Source organism: Pogona vitticeps, chromosome 1 (genome assembly GCF_051106095.1).
Source record: "Pogona vitticeps strain Pit_001003342236 chromosome 1, PviZW2.1, whole genome shotgun sequence".
In the NCBI taxonomy this organism is placed as follows: Eukaryota; Metazoa; Chordata; class Lepidosauria; order Squamata; family Agamidae; genus Pogona; species Pogona vitticeps.
In genome coordinates this window covers 29,448,095-29,468,771 of record NC_135783.1, presented here as the reverse complement: position 1 = coordinate 29,468,771, position 20,677 = coordinate 29,448,095, and the positions used below count along the sequence as shown (strand labels likewise).

The following is a 20,677-nucleotide window of genomic DNA, read 5'->3' as shown; positions in this document are numbered from 1 at the left end:
TTGGATTTTATTCATGATTTCATTCTCAGGAATATATAGGTGGCCAGTATGCCCTTTGAACAGTTTTCTGTTCCAAAACATAAAGATGCTATATAGTTCAGCAGGCCTTTTTTTGGATCTTCTAAATTATAGATAAATGCAACAGGTATTCTTATTCCATAGTCTTTGGAGGCACTGAGAATTCAATTCTTCAGTGAAACATAATTGTTGTATCTCCAACTGGACAATTCTATTGCTGAAAAAGGTCTCCTACAGCAGAGGTTGTCACCCCCGGTCCACAGCCCAGTGCCAGTCCAGGGCCTGAGCTGGACCGGGCCATGAAGACAGACTCCCCTCCCCACAGCTGCTTTGCACACGTGCCGGAGCCCGCGTAAGTGCTCCCCCACCCCTTTGCGTACACTCAGGGGTGCCTGCACATCTGCTCGCACATTCCCCCATCCCTTCACGCATGCGCCCGAGTGCCCAAGCGCCTGCGCAAAGAGCTGGGTGGGCGCATGGGCGGGCGGACAGGCTCCCCTGCGCAGTAACAAAGGGTGGGGAGGCGGGCACTCCCCCACCACTTCGCACATGCACCCGAGGGAGTGCGCTTACCTGTGTGCACCTGTGGGGGGGGCGCGCCTTTTTCAGAGGTTCAGCCAGTCCACAGTCCCAAAAAGGTTGGGGACCGCTGTACTAGAGAATTAGTAAGAATAGCAACCTAGAGATACAATTCCATTGAGAAATGCCTATAAAATCTATCTAAATGCATAACTGTAACAATTTGAGTTCTGGAACAGTTTACACAGGCAAATTCACACATTGCTTCCATGGGGGTTTTATTTAGTAATACAGCAGTAGATACCTCAATACAGGCAAGTACAAACAATACAAAAATGAATTACAGTGCAAATACATTCAAGACAACAAAGATCCTCCCTTCTTGTTGACTTATGATATCTATTCTGGCACTTAAGTATCCAAACCATTGTGAATGTCATACTAGGATAGCAGTGTTTCAAGGGCATTGTAATCCTTTGGTCTCAACAGCTCTGTAAGAACTTTTAGTCTCTTACAAAATCACAGAAATAATTGTTTGTCTCTGGATGCAATCTTAAGGGGAAAATTGTTCCTAACAATGGAACACTGTTATATACTCAAAAGTCCTCCTGGGCTTTTTGCCACTAGGGTAGAAATATAAAGGAAGGGCATGAGCTGATGGCCCCCTCCTTTACAGGATTGGGGTTTATTTTGTATTTTTTCCATTTTGAATAAAATTCCCTCCAGTAAAAAAAAAAAAAAAGGATGGAATTCATTCAGAACTGGCCTTAATCCCACCTGATCACCCCCCTCCCCAAATTGGAGATGTGGCTGAAGGCTCAAAGGGTTGTGGATCCAGCAGATCCACATTCTTTCCCACTGGCATACCTGCAACATGCCCCTTCTTCCCTTTTCCAAAGCTGGAGTTCCAGCTCCGGGCAGTGGCTGCAAAGGGTACCTCAAACTGGATGTCCCCACCCCATCCAAGGCTGGAGCTTAATAAAAAATCTAAAATGGATTTCTAGAGCTTTCTAACAGCCCCATAGACACTATTCAATGGACCAACGAATTAGAGAAACCCCACTACAGGACAACCCTACCGTTGAATGAAGCCCCTAGCTGCCCCCATTAGATCTTAATTAAAATTTAGGAGGACTGTCCACAGAAACTATAGAGAAATTACAGGCTTTTATGCTAAGCCTTCATGTCACTATTGAATCAAAACAAATGAAACAAGGAGAAGATCTAGAACTAATAATCTCTGGTGTCCGCATCATGCTTATAAACATCAGTTGTTGCCATAATGGTTAATGAAGACAGAAAGCCACGGTTTAGTTTTTTTCTCTCACAACAGTTATGGTATATTAATCTTTCCTACAAAATAGATAGTTTTCCAAATCACTATCATTATCTATCTATGGAGGGTGTGTGAGACATGCACAACTATCAAAGAAATCAAGCAAAAAATTATGATTGCCATATGGGACAGCTAACAGAAATAGCTATAAAATTAGGGGAAAACTTCATTTTAGTCAATCATTATCATCATCATCCACTTCTTGCAGCCTAATTGTGATTGGTAAAAAAACACCTGGTAAAAAAATAAAGGCAGCAATAACAGGAACACAGCTCCTCCTAAATAAACTGTACTTACAACAGAACAATTTAGTGAAATCAAAGCACCTTTTCAGAGAGGTATCATTTAGTCAGTTCAATATTCACAGTATCTCTTTCACACAAACATACAAAAGCATTTGCACCTTGAGCACAAAAAATGTGAAGACTTTCACGTTGAAAGTATTCAGAATTATGACAGATACAGTTTGCTGTAACCATGAGGACACATGGAGTTTTTAAAAATGAAACTGAGGCAACTTTCTTAAAATGTTATACAACTACATTCTTCCTCTCTTACATATACTAGCAAACATTTTGAGTTTAGGGTTTATGATTTAGCTATTTAACAATGATTTAAACACACTTCAGGAGAATTCAGCAAATCCCAACAAAATCCTAAAAACGGATGATACAAAGCCCACATGCATTCCTCTAGTGCAGACATGCAATAAGAAGATCTGGAGCTATTTTTAAAAATAATTTTATCTGATACGTGCACACTGGCACAGTCATTAATAAAATAATGAATCTTCCAATGCAAAAAACTTACAGAGGATTCAGTACCTACAAAGGGAACAAAAGACCATGAAAGTAGTTATGCGAGCCTAGGAATGCTTCACGCTTCATTTTTCCTCAAATGACAACCAACACAACATTGCAAATTGACTTTGAAAGTGAGAGAAGTTTCAAAAGCTACCTGAGATCTGAAACAGAGATGGAAAAATAACACTTCCACTGGACAAATGCAATCTTGCTCTAAGTGATCAAGCAGCTCTTTAGATTCCAAAAGGAATTTTCCTTATAAGCTTGTACCACAGAGGAAATTTTTCTGTAGCTTCTCATAAGAGTTAAGTGATTCACAACGCAATAACCCCAAGTATACTAATGATACATAGCTAATTATGCATCATTGGTATACTTACCTGCCTCATTTTGAAGTCAATAACTTGTATTAATTTTAATTATGCAATACATTTTTCCATCTTGCATTTTAATGCATTCAGGATGTAATCTGCCAAAATATAACTCAAGCTCTTGTTAAAAGCATGCACAGGCCTACTAGGAAGCCTTAATTTGAACTAGAGTTAAGCTGTCATTACCAGGAATGCTTTGTTTGCAAAGGCCCAGCAGACTTCCTGTAACATCAAATTTATTTGGAATTTTGCACAGAGGATAATTTGGAATCTGGTGATGTTATAAAAAGGGACTTGCAGGATTAAGGTTTTCAAATTATAAAATGAAAAAGGAAATAAATCTCTTCTAACACCTAAAAATCCATGCTAAAGTGAAGATGCAGGCATAGAGTGGGTCAAAGAATAAGACTTAAGTTGACACAAAAAACCTGGATATTTATGAAAAATATTCAGAGACACTGATGTTTAAAATATAATATCATGCCTTTCCAAATGCATATTGAAAAGGCTTTTAACTGGTTTCACTCAGCAGTAGATAGAGAAGTCCAGCTACTAACTGATTAATATGCTTACTAGATAATGCTTATTAAAAGGAGACAACAGACTAGTAGGTATTCACTAGAAATACAGCAGAAGCTGAGCACTAGGATTCTTAAAAAATTAGGTGATGTGACAAATTTAAGATCAGAAAAGTATGATATAACAAGAAAAGCTTTAAAAATGTGGATCATATGCTATAAATCACCTGAAAAATCACCTACAGAACCTTCTAGAGCATTAATCTTGGGCTCACTTCTGTTCTAAAACTGAGCAAACAGACCTGCTGCCTCTGCACATGTTTTGAGGTGCAGGACAAATACCTTCCTATTCAACTCCTAACAAAACATTAACATGCTCAGAAATGCACAGCAGGGAAAGAAGACACAATGGCTGGATCAAGAATACCAGTTACATGTAGAAAGGTACCTTCTTCAGAATGCCTGTCCAATCCAACCTTGAGCTACTGGTAGTATAGTCCAGGCATCCAGCATACTGGATTATCACTGAAGAATAACCCACCCAAATGGCTTCAGAACAAGCTTTCAAAATAGCCTAATCATTATTATTAATAAAAATGTTCCAGTAAATAATTTGCATCTGTTATTCATATACTGTATTTTTAACACAAATTGCTAATAAAATGAGGTCTTGTTAAAATGAGTACTAATATGACAAGATAAAATTAGCTTTCCTTTTTTTCACTGTGGTCATGGAAGGAGGAGGCAGCTGTGCAACAAGTAATATCTCCAAAAGAAAGAGAGGAGAAGCATTTCAGCATACCAGTACAAACAAAAGACTCTTTTTGGAAAAAGGATTTAGCTTTTACCTTAAACCTGTGATAAGCTAATGTGGAATAAATATACATGTAAGCCAGAATTCAGTTGCCAATTTATGCTTGCATAAGAAAAATCATGGAAGTCTTGATGACAAATTTATGATCATTAATGAGATCTCAATCGCATTCCTGATCACATGCCTGATTGCACATGTACATACAGACATTAAAACCACCTCATTAATAGGTGACACTTTACTACCAAGACTTGCAATTTACCCGATGTAAGCATTAATTAGTAATTAAGTAATCACTAGAATTCTGGCCAAACAATCAAATAATCACATCAGGAGCTTTCACAAGACAAAAAACTTTTGTTCCTCATGTCAACATTTTTAAGAAAAGTTATTGAAAAGGCCCTTATTTATTTGAGAATCAAGAACAGCAGCATCCAGTGGCTCAGACAAAGCAGCAAACATTTCACTCTGATTGTTCCTTTAAAACAGAAAGATTTAACAGCTATTCCCCAGACAAGGTATTAAAGGATACGACAGAACATATTGTTAACATTTCTCAAACATACCAGAACTGACAAATTTCCACTCAATCAGCAAAAACTGAACACATGTATAGGTATATTCTCGTAACAGCATAAGGGAACAGATATTAAGCCTTAGAATGAGGCCACATTCTTTTGCTACATGATTCTTTAAACCTATGCAATATGCCAGACCAGGTGAAACACTTGACAGAGTTCATGGTGGGCTCCTGTCTCTATTTATCTGCCCCAAATCCATCCCTACATTAAGTGTTACTGACTCTCTCTCTCTCCCTCCCCCCCCCCATATATATATATATTCTATGCATTTTTGGAATGCAAAGGAAAAATAAGATGAATAAGGGTCTAGGAGTTTCAGCCCATAAATCTGAAAAGTCTTTGCCTTTAAAAGTCTGGAACATTATTTCAAAGAAATGTTCATTTAAGAAGTTCCTTCATCTGTATTTGGACATAAAATCATAAATCTTCCAAGGCCAACAGAAATGACAAATAGAATTTACAGTATAACCAATTCAAATCTGAATTTCTTATACTGTACGTCCCTCCTGGAGAAAGGAGAGTTTAAAATTTGCAACATATTTACAATTAAAAAGTTAAAAACCATCCTATGCTAAAAAGAATACCCATTCAACTATGCTTAAATATGTTCTGTGCACACATTTCATGTAAATATTAGTGTATGGATTAATTTGTTGTGGCTGTTTTTAATTATCTGTCACTTGCTGGAGCATTCCAGTTGCTTCACTGTATGTGCTTTTCAAAATGGGATATCATGACAATGTCAACAAAATGGCCATTAAAAATAATCAATGGAAAATGAAAATGTATCCTCAGCACAATATGTACATCCAAATGCAAACTATACTGCATAATTACCACTGGTAACACTCAGTTCTATTACATTCAGGCATATAGATGAGTTGGTTCTGTGCTTGATATAACTTGACTGTCCCACACTGTTAGCATTTCTCTTCTAAATTTTTGTTTCAGACTGACATTTTGGTGCAGTTTTACTCTGTTCATCTTCTGCAGAAGAGTCAACTGGTATCTGTGAGGAAATAAATATGGTTTAGAAACTGATGACTGTTAGATGGAGCAAGCTTATTTTGTTCAGCCCAAGTATACAACTCAAAGTATCGGATCCAAATTACAAGATATGCAATTTTAACATTAGGAAGAACTGTCCAACAGTAAGAGCTGTTCAACGATGGAATGAACAGTCTCAGGTGAGAGTGGATTATAAGCAGAGGCTTATGGCCACCTGTCAGAGTTATGTTGCTGGTGGATTTCCTGCTTCTCCAGGGAGCTGGGCTTGATTACCCTTGTTTATTTGTTTGTTTGATTATATACCATGTCACTAGTGTGAAGCACTTCCTACCAGTTCTATAATTCTATCACTCGATGAGTCAATCAATTCCTGATTAGATCACCCTTGAAGGTAATTCAAAACATTTCAAAGGCTCTAAAAGTTAGACATGTGACCATCATTTTAGAGAAGTAACTTTGTGAAAATAGACTTCTGACATCAGCAACGTGGAACTAAAGAATGGAGATAAATAACAAAACTATTCATATCTTTGATTCATTTGTTTGTCACACACAGAAACTTTGTGAATTACACTTAGAAATACTACTACAGGTTCAAAATAAGAGAGAAACATTGTATTTTAAAGTGTGATGAATTAATCTGAGAGTTTTCCAATTACTCAGATATTGTAGTTTGTTTAAAATACTTGGATATCTGACTATGTATGTATGTATGTATGTATGTATGTATGTATGTATGTATGTATGTATGTATGTATGTATGTATGTATGTATGTATGTATGTATGTACGTATGTATGTATGTATGTGTAGGTGATATATTTATTAGATCAGTGAAACAACTGAACAAGCAGCAAGCTTTCATGGGATAAGGCTACTTCTTCAGGCCACAGTTCAGAAAAATTACAAATTAGAGTCCCAAAAATTCATGGCAGGTAGATGTGACAAGCCCGCTTCTCAGACATGAGTTCAAATGCTGACTGCAAACAACCTTTGGGGCAATGTGGTTTCAAGATTCACACCTTTAGCATTTGGCTGGAATTTTCCCCCAGTTGTCCAAACAATGAGCTGTCAAACTGCAGGGTGCCTCTCGCACTCATATTGCCCAGTTTCGAAACAAAAAGTACCTATTTTCCCGAGGGACTGGGGAAAACATCTGCTTAGGTTCACCAGGTAACACTGCTAATTTGGCTTTAATTGGCTTCTCCTGTCTGGTGAATACACCACATTTTGACCCCAGCTCTTTCATGGAGGCTGCTACTTTCTCTGTTGGCTTTTCTCCTCCCGAACTTACCTCTGAGTCGTAGACTTAGCACAGTTACCTGCCATGAATTTTTGAGATTCCCATATGTAATTTTTCTGCACTATGGCCTGAAGAAGTGGACTTGACCCACAAAAGGTTGCTTTTTAAAAAATTTTTAGTGATCTAATAAAGGTATCACTCTTGCATCTGTGTAATTTTAAGGATCACACAGCTTTTCCCTAATTTTTTAAACTATGTGTATGTTTATTTTATATTCTGATTGCTTTACAAATTATTCTCCACTGATAAAGATGCTAAAACACTACTCCTTCCTGGTATTTTGTATATCTATCAGAAGCATAACCTATAAGAAAGAAATGCTACAATTCCCTCCTGTGTATTTCCAAAATATGGCTAATCCCACTTGAGTTCAATGGGCCTGTGCAAGAGTCAGTTTCTAGGCAAAGTTTAACATTTATATAGACCCATATGCCAGTTCAAGCTGTTAGATATAGAGTACACAACATATGGGATGTGGTGGTGCTGTGAGTTAAACCGCAGAAGTCTCTGTGCTGCAAGGTCGAAAGACCAGCAGTTGTAAGATCGAATCCACGCGACAGAGTGAGCTCCCATTGCTCGTCCCAGCTCCTGCCAACCTAGCAGTTTGAAAGCATGTAAAAATGCAAGTAGATAAGTAGGTACCACCACAATGGGAAGGTAACGGCGTTCCGCATCTAGTCGCACTGGCCATGTGACCACGGAAACTGTCTATGGACAAACGTTGGCTCTACGGCTTGGAAACAGGGATGAGCACTGCCCCCTAGAGTCAGACACAACTGAACTAAATGTCAAGGGGAACCTTTACCTTTACCTAGATGACATATGGCCCTCCAGGTATTATTAGCCTTCAGTTCCCATCAACCTTAACACAGCTAAGGGCAACAGACAGTGAGACATACAATTCAGCAATAGGGAGTGGGCTTCAAATTACCCGCAGAGTGTTATACATTTCAGTGCAATTATATAATTGAGACTTACTCCCAAGTAAGCATGCATAACACTGTGTCCATATGCAAATGATGGTCACGGGAAACAAAGTGAGGATTAATTTATGACCTATTCATTTCATAAATGTATAACAAGATATTTATAAGAAGATGTGGGTGAAAGATGATTCAGAGATTGTATTGCTCTGCCTTACAATTTTAGACTTGTATTGTCCTCCACACATTCTGCCAAAATCTTCATTAAATAATGGCAAATGCAATTAGTTACTTGAAGCAACCAGCACTATAATAACATTAATAGTCTTATATCAAGTGGCAGGAATTAGTGGCTAATCAAGCAAGCAAATTAAAAGATTAGAACTACTTACAGATTTAATGTCAACACTTATCCCTGAATTCACATTGTGCCTTCGTAAATCAGATTTGATTAAAGCTGAAAGAAAGTTAAAAATATAAATTATAATAGTTGCTGCAGTGAATGTTTTTGTAGGATAAATTTACTAATCCTTACAAGACACTGTTTTTTGAAACAAGAGACCAGCATGACTACCTGTCTTCAAGCTTTATGTTAGTTCCCTCACTAGTGGTTCTCCTCAATGTAAAAACAATGTTTTTCAGGGACATTTCAGATGTCTTTTGGTCTTGGACACCAAAAGATAATGTAAGAACCAGGGTTTTAAGTATTTAAATTATTCTGTATTCTCTGTAACTTTCAGATGACTAAAATAATAAAGAGAAGGAGCATAACAGAAGTAACATGGGTCAGACATCCATATTCTTCAAAATTCAAATGACTCCACAACCAAAATGCATTTCAAGCTTTCCTACCTATTTAAATTATAAACATTAGGCTAATTCTCATTATATAACTTTACACTGGCATAGCCTAGATCAAGTACTGGAAACATTTAAATTAAACTCAGAGAAAGTTTCCTATCCTCATCCCCTTTCAGGTTCCAAGGCTCCCTAGGGCTCCCTTTTGCCATGGAAAAGTCTTTGGTTGTGCAGCAGGGAGCCTTTATTAGTAAAAATTGCCACTAGATTGCCTCCGCCAGTATGATTTTAACCATTATTTTCTATATTACTTCCAGAGCATTATGTAAATGATGGATACTGAAATCTAAAATATTTAAACTACATTTAGTCAGAATAGCAAAGCTCCTCTACAGTCATGACAGTGTACCACCTACTTATGCAGTGGGTATACCCATGTTCTGAAGGTGTACAAGGGGGATTGTGAGCTATTCTCACTTTTGGACTACAGCATCAACTATAAGTTTTTGCTTTGACATGGTTACAGAGAGAAAAGAAACTAACTGGTTACCTGTTAAAATTATGCCTATAAACATCCACACAAAGAGAAAAATGTTTCCTGCCTGGGGATTGTAAACTGTTATAAGCTTCCCTTGGATCAGAGTAAAGATGACACCAAATATCTGTAAATTGATCATAAGACGACATTTTAGATTTTCCCATTTAGAACATCAAAAATAGAGCTTATCACATATGCAACTTGCATGGTGCTGTAGTATTTTTCTGGTGGCTCTCCTAAGAGACAAATGCTATTTGGTTTCTTCCTCTGCCCTTTTTAAAATTCAAACTGGCCATTATAAGATCTTTCCAGTTCTACGATCTGATGCCTGGGTTTGCACAGTTGCTTCTTCCCCTTTTTTCTCTTTAGGCTATTTTCTTAAGATGACAAGATCAGCAAGATCTGTCTTATTGTTTTCAACTGATCCTGTATAAACACATGCTGAGAACCATTTGGGCTGTTGATCTAAGTTTCTGAAAAGTTTTAAAGAAACAGTGTTGTGTCTGTCAATTAGTATACTACCTACAAGTACAACAACTGCACTATCCAATATCAAAATAGCTACTCCTTGCTATTTATCAAGTTTTTGTGAAATCCCGCAAAAGTAAACAAGCTCCGCAATCTTATTAAAATATCACTGGGAAAATAGCTGAGTGAATAGACAACTTGCATTCAAAACAAAATAAGGTAGGTGCACATGAACAGGAAAGCTAGAATAAACTGGTAATATCTATGACAGAGTACCCAATTGATTCCAGCAACACTACATTACCAAATTTGACACAGATTGTGTTCATACAACACCCTCTGACACACACACACACAGAGAGAGAGGCTTCCAAATTGTTTCAGCAGACATACTGCAAGCTAAGTGTGTCTCAGTGTATGTACAGTTGTGCCCCACTGGACGATTACCCTGCTCTATGACGAATCTGCTTTACGTTGACGTTTTTGCGATCGCTTTTGTGATTGCAAAACGATGTTTTAAATGGGCTTTTTTCACTGTGCGATGATCGGTTCCCTGCTTCGGGAACCGATTTTCGCTTTACAACGATCAGCAAACAGCTGATCGTTGGGTTTCAAAATGGCTGTCGCCGAAGAAAATGGCCCCCTGCTGTTTTCTAGGACGGATTCCTCGCTTTACAGGCACCGAAAATGGCCGCTGTATGGAGGATCTTTGCTGGACGAGCAGGTATTCAGCCCATTGGAATGCATTGAATGGTTTTCAATGTCTTTCAATGGGGTTTTTTTTAAATTCGTTTGACAACGTTTTCGCTCTACAGCGATTTCACTGGAACGAATTAATGCAGTCAAGCGAGGCACCATTGTATTAGGGAAAAAACAGAGAAAAAAAGATTCTTTCTCTGGTTAAACTAGCTGAATCAAGCACTGCACCCAAAATATTTTGAAGCACTAGATATATTTTGCTTTATTACGAACAAGAGTTACACAAATTCAGAATTTAATGGTAATTTTTTCAGTAGATAAGTTTTAGAAAGCATTCCTCATTACCTGTGCTGAAGCATTCAGAAGCCCTGATGAGGTGCCTTCTGACTCTGGGTATGTTATTTCCACCGCAAATTCAAAACCAAGAGGGAGGTAACCAGTCATGAAGAAACTGTCATAGAAGTTCAAACTTGAAATTACTAAGAGCTGTTAAAGATCTTGCACCAAAAGCAGCAACTCCACAGTATTTATTATCCTAGAATAATGCTAAACTAGTGTACTTTACATTTCATAATCATATTTATATTAAAGAACTCATGCTTAAGAAAATGTATCTAACATCAGAACATTTGTAACATTTCAATAGACTATGAAATACAATTTAACATATTTGATATACTGCCGAGAGTAGACCTTTGGTCTAGATAGGGGCTCATAAATCTAATAAAATAAATAAAATAATAATATATACTATTTTAATATTACCTTAATAATAAGATCAAAATATTTATTTTAATTAACATATGTTGAGTAGCCTTACCCAAGCACTCCACCAGTCACAAACACGACTAGAAGGTTTCCACAGTCCAAAGTGAATGTAAATACAACCATCCCAACAAATGACAGGATGTACACAATCAGTGTAGTCTGCCTAAAAACAGAATACAAAGTTCATGAAAGGAACTACAGCCCTGTCAAATACAGATCAAATCATATCATTTTTTTTGGCTGCAGTTCAAACCAAACCACACTGCACTGTAAACACAAATATAATTCTGTCATGATCTATCACATCTTTGTCTCATTCACCACTTTCACTGTCTACATTGAGTGTTTAAATATAACATTCCTTTCCAACTTCTGGGCTTCACAAGCAGTATCATAAAATCATAATCAACAAATGAAGCAACTAAATTAGATAGGGATAGAGAAAACAAATACCAATGCTCTCTTAAATAGCTGTATTAAGCTGTCCTTCGAAACCAATTTTTCTGGCTCCTCTTATATTAAGTCAGAGTTACTGGTTCCATTCGAACTGTGAACAGCAGCTTAAAATACATCTGATTTATTTTCCTGGTTGTTAAATGACATTAAGTGAGAGTTCCACAGCTTGACTATCACTGGAAACTCTGGCTCAACACAAGCCAGGATTTTTTCAAGAAATTCTGTGCAACAGAAGGGTGGGAGCAGTGAATGACGAGCACTTAGCTGCCACACAAGCTCCTAGCTTCATATGCCACAATCTAGAGAGCCTTGAAAAATCATTAAAACTGGGAAAGGATCTTGCTCTGTTTCTGGAAGGCAACAAACCAACTACAGTGGTGCCTCGCATTACGATGTTAATTCATTCCAGTGAAATCGCTATAGAACGAAAATGTCGTTTTGCGAAATTAAAAACCCCATAGAAACGCATTAAAACCCAATTAATGCGTCCCTAGGGGCTTGAAACTCACCATCCAGGGAAGATCCTCCACAGAGCAGCCATTTTCACTGCCTGTGCAGCGAGGAATCCGTCCCAGAAAAGAGCGGGGAACCATGTTTTTTTACCCAGCGGCCATTTTGAAACCGTCAATCAGCAGGGAACCGATCATCGCAAAGCAAAATTCCCCCATAGGAAACATCGTTTTACGATCGCAAAACCTTCAACGTAAAGCGATTTTGTCGTAAAACGGAGCGCTCATAATGCGAGCCACCACTGTATACAACAAGATGTGATGAGAAAAGAGACCAGTCATGGTGCAAGTTCCCAGCCTCATACACCATTCTTTAAGAAATGTAAATGAATAATCGGAATCAGACAAGTGACTGAGCTCTAGCAATTGGCCTACACTACTACAGAGAAACAGAAAGGTACTGAGCACTATAATTCTACATAGTAGCTTTCCAACCTCACCCATGAGAATAACTGTTTTACTTCATGACTACATCAAGAGCCAATATATTATTTTCTGAAAATCCAATCACAGCACATTTATACTCAGTACAAGAGAAGTCACAGAATATGTTAGTCTCCTGTATACCATTAGCTGTTGCTCAGCCCAAATATCCCTCCCCCCCGGAAGTGAGCAATGGGTATCCCTTGAGTCATTGTTCAATTGCAATTCCCATGATCTCTTAGCACCAGCTATGCTGGTTAGGGCTTATGGGAGCTGCAGAACAGCACATCTGGAGAGCCATATTCTGTCCATTCCCTGCTTTACCCCATAAACACTATATTGTACGTTGTATTGATGTTTACTTTCCCAATCACATACTTACTTATATGTTTTGGTATGATCCAGCCATAAGCCACAAATAACTGAGCCCACCATTCCAGCTACCACAAGTGTCAGACCAATCCTTCCTGCCTTCACTTCTTCTCCCTTTGAATAAAAGAGATATGGCAGTATCCATAAGGAATGCCCTCCTTACCACAACGGAGACATACATGCAAACTATCTCACATAAACACACACCTCTTGTCCTCAAAAGCCAGATTCCAACAATTATTACCAAAAAGTAGCCCTTACTTCTAGAGTTAAATATCAAAGACAAATATTGCCATATCTTTCATATATGCAGTGCAGACTAAGAAGGTGCTTCAACCCAAACAGTGAAAGAAACACTAACAGAAGATAGGGTACCAATTTATTGCACTGCTAGACATGACACTTTGTCAGTGTTAAATTTTTATCCCTTGCAGTTCTAAACTCTCAACAGTATTTAATAAACTACTGCATTATGAAAACACTTTTAAAAGGCAACTGTTTTTTTTAAAAAAAGCATAGAAAAAGATGCTGCCTGTTCATGAGATGTTCTGAGAGTCCAGACAACGGACTTACCTGTAATTCATTAATGCTTTCAAAGGCCATAGTTCCATGTTTCATTCCTACTGACATGGCATAGATCACGTTTTTAATTCCTGTTTACTATTCCACTACTGCTACAATACACTACATGAATATATGGTTAACATGTCTGTTTTAACCCCTAAGCAAACTGGTAACACTAAATCTGACTCAGCAAAATGACACCACTAAGTCTGATTAAGCAAACCGATCAAGACATGGAGTCCTTGGCTTTCAAGTCATTCAACAAAATCTAGAGAAACTTACTTCATAATGAAATACTATCATTTGATTTAGTAGAGTTGAGACTGAATAGAAGGCTCCAGTCATAATTCCTACAGGAAAAATACAGTTGATATTATGGTTACTAAAATGGAGTCAAATAACATTTATTTAGAAAGAACAAGAAATGTTTCAGCATATTTAGTGGCTTGATCAGTTTAGCTATCACCAGTTTCAAGTCAGCCAATTACTAAAGAAACCAGGGGGCTGGCTTCTCATGAAACAATAGCTGATATCTTGTTACTTATTATAATAAGTCATAGAGCAGTGATGGCTAACCTTTTTGAGCCTGAGTGCCCAAACTAGAAAAAAAACAACAGCAACCCAGCAGGCAGTGGACAGCGGGGGTGGAAGCGGAAGTTATGGCAGAAGGAGGAATCCTGGGCCTGGAGGTGTCTCCAGACCCCACTAGGATCTGCCTCCAATCATGCCCAACCCTGCTGCTCCGGATCCTGGTCCACCACCCATTGGGGCACTAACACCACAGCTGCAGCTGCCTCCTCAGGTTTGGCTGCCAGGGGTAGCGATCCAGCGACTTATGGCTCGCATGTCCACAGAGAAAGCTCTGCTGCCAGCTCTGGCACACGTGCCATAGGTTCGCCATCGCTGTCAGAGAGTATTCAAATATGCTTACCCTGTCTGTTATTTACTATGAAGTAAAAACTATACTAGGCCTATTTCTATTGATGGAACTCATGGAGGAGTTGACTCACACCCACATATTCAGTGGGTCTACTCTAGTGTAACTTACTGTGCTAAGCAATGGGATTTCAACCAGTCAATGGACAAGAGTGCTAGGGGTAACCTTACAGACAGCTAGGTTCAATCTCCTATTCTGAATTCCTAACAAGACAAAGACTGAAACAGTACTCACCATAACTTATCAGGAGGAGAACAAAAGGAAGATTTCCAAAAAGGTTGATAATTGACTGCTTGTAGGAGTAATTTTCTGTGGATGCCTCCAGGAGAACAGCCTGAGACTGACTTGGAGGATGCTTAGGTTTTTCCTTAAATACTAGGAAGAAGATACATAAATGTTAATTTTGCTATAATTGTTATTCAACAATTGGCACTGTATATTAATCTCTATCAGAACACAGAGAGATAAAATTACACTGAGATACATGACGTATCTTTTCATTGTAAGATCACTCTTTGCATACACTTATTAATAACATAGCCTGCTCAGTGTCCACCTGTGACAAATGAGCAGAAGGACAAGAATTACTGTGCCAGGTGCAAAAATTGTATAACCTAACACTTGTTTCAGTAAACTGCTTTTGCCTATTTGTCCCTCACAATTATTCTCCTAGTCTATGACTTCAGAATGTCAAAATCACTTGCATGAGGTTTCCAACAAAGAAAAAGCAAGGGTAACTATCACTGCTATTCTTCTCTAACAGTAAAAGGATCATGCAACAAAACCACACACAGTCCAGGTGCTCGTCTGCATTTTTCCAACTGGCAACAGTTCTTTTTGTTTCCCCATTCTTCGTGTCATTTCATTTTGGGTTTTGCCTCTTCTCAGATTCCTTCTACTGTCAAGTGCCATGGAGGCTTCTCTTCATTGTATCCAAAACTTATACAGTAGTTACTACACTGGAACTGCCAGGATGTTGCTTCAGGGTTTCACTTCTTAGTAACTGTAATGTCACTCATAGCTAATTTCCATACTTTGTTCTACGATTTATTATTTTCCTTAATATAAAATGGGGAGAAGGAAAATGACATACTACATTGAAATCATTGTAAAAAAAGTAGAGTATAAATGCAATTAATAAGAATGATTGCATATTTTTATCTGCTATCTCCTTTCTACATATTTTGATTTAAATCCAATTCTTCTTTGGTGCAAAATTCTTCTGTATAATCTTCTCTATACTTCACCTTCTTCCTGTTTCCATGATGTGTAGCAGTATAGTTTGGACTGTTGAATAACTTACGCCTCTTATATCTGAGAAACTGGACTTGTCCATGAAAGCTCACATTAAAATATAGCAGCTAGTTTTTAAGGTGCCTAATGTTTCTGTTTTCTTCTTCTTTTGTTATTTTTAATTTTTATTTATTTATTTTTGCCTGATATGTTGAAAAACTGCTACTATGCTCAGTTGCACCATGGACTGAAATACTGTGACTAAGATTCTGAAGAACTTAGGAATCACCAAAATGCAGTTTAGAAGTCAATGAAGTATAAGATAGGGAAATAATCAATGTAAATATTTTCAAATATGTGGTCTAAGAGGAACTGTCCAAACAGTTAATGAAATAAAGGAAAAATGTGAAGCGCCTATAGCAATGTATCTCTATAGCAATGAACTTTTGGGACATGAATTGTAAATAAAATCTGCTACAAACTTTAAAATAAGCCAAAACATTTTCCAAATATAAATTTTACAATGTTCAATGTACAGGAAAAGATTTGATCTCTTGCAATTTTAACTTTTTTTCAGTGTAAATAAGAAACCTAAGTTTAAAACAGGTTGACCCTGTCTTTCCTTCAGAATTCCAAAGTTTATGAATTAGAATTATATAAACGAACCTTGTGGCACAGTGGTTAAACTGTTGTACTGTAGCCAAAACTGTGCTCACGACCCAGGGTTCAATCCCAGGTAGCCGGCTCAAGATTAACTCAGCCTTCTATCTTTCTGAGGTTGGTAAAATGAGTACCCAGCTCATGGCGGGGGGACGACAACAATGTGTAGCCTACATAATTAGCCTGTAAACTGCCCAGAGAGTGCTTTAAGTGTTATGGGGCGATATATAAGCAGCATGCTCTACTTTGCTTTATATTGTTTAAACGCATTTATTTTCATTAAACTACAGATATATTACACTTACCAAGTGCTACTAGTATAAACAGGAACGTGGATACTGCTGCTGTGCCATAGAACATTATGCGAATGTTATGTCCCATGAGATCCATGTCATCAGGTGTGTTTGGAACTAAGACTGGTGGCAATAAAAAGCCAATTGCTGTTCCTAGCTGTAAAACAAATCTATGTAAGAACAAGTTTTAGAAATGGAAAGAGCATATAACATAACAATAAAAAGAAATGTATGAATAGAAAGCATCCATTCGTCATCTTGAAAGGAAACAGATATTAATGCACATGTTTGGAATATATTTAAATAATCCAATGTTCTTGAATAAATACAGATCACATTTACAGTATGTCAACAGCAGAAGACACTGGAATGGTATATGCATTTTGTCCAGCTGCTGATTCTCTAACTGTCTACAGATGACATATAAGAGGATCCTCCAATCTATCAGATCAGTATCCGCTGATTCACTTATCCATGGTCTAGAAATATTACAAATATTAAAAGAAAAATTCTAGAAATAGATATTTCTAAAGGTGTAATTACCAGAACTGGCTTTTAGCATCTGTGGGAGGGCCTTGGAACCAATCTCCTGTGGATACGGAGGTCCTGCTGTACTAAATTTAAAAACCAAGAAACACATACAGTATTTATATGTGTTTCCAGGGTGTAATTACCAGAACTGGACACTAGATGGAGCGATAGGCCATCCGATGTACAGCATTCAATATTTCTATCTTTTTTGGCATTGGGGGGACTGGGCTTGGAACCAATCCGCCACAGTTCTACTGTTGTATCAAATACAGTATTTATGAAAAATAACAGATCTTGAAATATACTAGCACAATTTTATTGATCCTGCAGTTTCAATTCTGTAATTGAAGTTCTGAGGCTGGAGATGTGTTCAAAGTTGTATCTCTTTTTGTTTGTTTGTTTTTATTTAATTTTTTTATTTCTAAAGAAATGAAAAGACAATCCATCATATTACAAATAAATACAAAGCTATTCCCCACAATTCTCCAAATCACATTTATGCAATTCCCCGTCACATTTTAAAGAAATATCAATCAACAATCTAAATGCTCCAAATTCTTTTCCAAATGACATGTCTCGAAGTTTATTTTGTTGGCATATTTTAATAAAGGCTTCCAATTTTCAGTGAATTGATTGTGTCTTATTTGTCCTCTATGTAATCTAACTATTAGTCATTTTTTCCATCAACATCGTATGCCATATCTTATTCGTAAATGCTTGTAATGAGAGATCTTGGGCTTTTTTCCAATTTCAACAATTTCAGATCTTGTGGTGCCTATAAGATTTGCAACTAATTCTTTATTTTCTAGTTTCTCATTTCCCCCTGTGAATAAGGAAAATAACAATAATGTTTCATTGATATCTATTTTTTGATTAGTCAGTGTCTCTATCCATCTAATTACCTTGTGCCAGAACACTTCTTTCAAAGTTGTATCTCAGAGAAATTAAAGGAAGCACATGATTTAATGTAAACATTTCAGAACTGCCTTCCAGCCTAACAATTATTTCAAATAATAGCATAATCTTTTGGTCTTTCAGTTTTTTGTTTGTTTTTCTTTTGGAACTATTTAAGCCTCTAAAAGGATGCTAGACTGTGTGATAGACAGAGTATGAAAATTAAGATTAACCTTCTCAAAAGAGAAAGGTAATTTAAACACCAGTATAGACAAGGGTCTGCAGTAATATGGCTGGCTGGACGGATCTGTGATTTAGGTATTTAACTGTAGAATCACAGGTCTTCTTCACTGTGCTCCTGGGAGAAAAGCTAGCCTGTGAAGTCTTGGGCAAGCTGTACAATCTCAGAGTGCCCCCAGAATGAAGGAATCGTAAACCAGTTGTGAGTAGTCTATATCCAGAAAAATCTGGAAAGAGTTGCTATGACAGAATTGACTTGACAACATATAATAATTATTCTTGCTGTAATTAACCACCAACCATGCAATACACAAGACGTTGTTACACTTTCTCCCCGGGCAAATATTTTTGTCCCTTTTACACAAACCTTACTCCAAATATATTTTTCTTTTCATTAGTAGGAGCTACTGATTTTAAATTTCCATTTACTGTTTCTGAAATGACAATTCCATTCAAAGAATAACCTTTTCTTATATTTTACTTACATTTGCCAGCTGAATACCCACAGAAACTCTCAGGCTGTTTCTGAGAGGTAACGATCAAATAAAATTATCTGTCAGCAAAATAGAAAATTCAAGTACTAGCATTATCCCAACATAAGCATCCCTCCCTAACCCAAGCATCATCAACCCTTCATTTCCTCACCTGGTTACCCAGAACAGCTACAGCACAAGCTGTGGATACTTCCTTTGGTCCAAACCAGACAGAGGCAATGCGGGAGGGTAGCCCCAAAATAAAAACCTGAGCTACAGAACATACAATCTGAGCAAGCAAGGTGACTGGATATAAGTTTCGCTGGACGCTGGCACACTTGATCCAGGCACCCAAGCAATTGAGTCCAGATCCGAGCAAGGCAGTGAGGCGAAGACCACGAATGTCCAGCAGCCAAGTGGCAGGGAAAATGAGAGGAACATATGCCACCATATATGCCATGGAGAGCCAATCGATCTGAGAGTTGAGGACACCATAGTACTGCGTAAAGATGCTTGTCAATATACTATACTGGATCCACTGGAAGGCATTCACCAGCGAGTACAAGCTGAAGATGGCCAGCACCACTAGCCTGCGCTTGGACAGCCGAGGGGTCAGCTTCATTCCCGATGTTGAAGGGGACAGCATAGCCTCCACCTCGGGATGCTCCTCCAGATTAGGAAAGGTGTCCCTTCTTCCAGCCTCCACATCACTCACTACAGCGACCAAAGGTGTGCAGACGCTGCTGTGATCCGACTCTTTGCCTGGGAGGCACCCGTTCTGCTGGAGGGGGGGCGCAGGCGCTACCTCCCCAATCTCGCCGCCCTCTTCCTCCCCACCCCCTTCCCTTGGCTCCACCACATCGGCTCCCTCCCCACCCATCCTCTCACTGGGGTCACCCTCCCCTCACAAAGCGGGGAGGGGGGAAGACTGCTCGATCCCTTTCAAGGCACCGAAGCAAACTCAAAAGACCCCTTCCCCCTCACGCCCCCCACTTTTCTGCACGACGGCTTCTACCCTCCCCCACAGAGACACCACCGCCCCTTTTCCTCTCCTCTCCTTCAGAGATACCGGCAGCCTGGAGCCTTCCCCACCTAGACAAATACACACACACCGGGGGGGGCAACTCCTAACCTTTCCCCTCAGCCCCACATCCCCCCTACATACATCCTCGCGGCGAGGCTCTTTCCCTCCACCTGCACTTCCAGCCTTCTCACCACCGGAGCGGACTCTTCCCTTGCCTCTCAGTTCGCCAAGGTCATCCCCGTCCGGTTCACACAAACACACACACCACACAGCCCGGAGCCTCTGACCTTACCTCAGGTTTCCCTCACCTGGTGCTTCCCCTCCCGCACCCTCGACGCCGGAGGCTTTCTTTCCGCCCACCTCTCGCCCACTTTCCTCCCCTCCTTTCCGCTCCCCCTCTCCTGCCCCTCTGAAGGCAAAATAAAATACGTGGAGCTTTTTTTTTTTTAATGGCAACGAAGCAGTCACAAAAAAAAACCTCTCTCCACGCCTCAACTCCCCGCTCGCTTTAATTACGAGGGACCGGCGGCCGAATGCGCAGAAGCAGCTCCTCGCGTTGCCGGTGCTCAACCAATCAGAGGGCGAAGCGATTGCCGCGCTATCG

The 20,677-nt window shown here is 38.8% G+C and overlaps 1 protein-coding gene across 2 annotated transcripts; it reads right to left on the bottom strand.

Annotated features, from left to right (window-relative positions):
* Nucleotides 1–798: 798 nt before the first annotated feature.
* On the bottom strand, nt 799–20,613 carry FLVCR1 (FLVCR choline and heme transporter 1). Of its 2 annotated transcripts, XM_020794637.3 has the most exons (10): nt 19,222–20,611; nt 16,924–17,068; nt 14,960–15,100; nt 14,071–14,138; nt 13,235–13,338; nt 11,517–11,627; nt 11,042–11,147; nt 9,542–9,653; nt 8,586–8,650; nt 799–5,969 (listed from the first exon to the last, which is right to left on the bottom strand). In XM_020794637.3, the coding sequence occupies exons 1-10, from the start codon at nt 19,927–19,929 to the stop codon at nt 5,895–5,897; spliced, it is 1,635 nt and encodes a 544-aa protein (XP_020650296.3). In that variant the 5' UTR covers nt 19,930–20,611; the 3' UTR covers nt 799–5,894. The 2 variants fall into 2 exon arrangements, 1 of the variants encoding a protein (XP_020650296.3); XR_013540326.1 differs by lacking the exon at nt 9,542–9,653 and having other exon boundaries at nt 19,222–20,613.
* Nucleotides 20,614–20,677: the final 64 nt, after the last annotated feature.

Excerpts from the sequence above, each read along its gene's own strand:
- FLVCR1 (XM_020794637.3), bottom strand. The coding sequence starts at position 19,929 with ATGGGTGGGGAGGGAGCCGATGTGGTGGAGCCAAGGGAAGGGGGTGGG. Across the intron at positions 15,101-16,923 it reads GTTTATACTAGTAGCACTTG|TATTTAAGGAAAAACCTAAG; the intron begins GTAAGTGTAATA and ends TCTTCTTCCTAG. Across the intron at positions 14,139-14,959 it reads TCTCCTCCTGATAAGTTATG|GAATTATGACTGGAGCCTTC; the intron begins GTGAGTACTGTT and ends TTTTTCCTGTAG.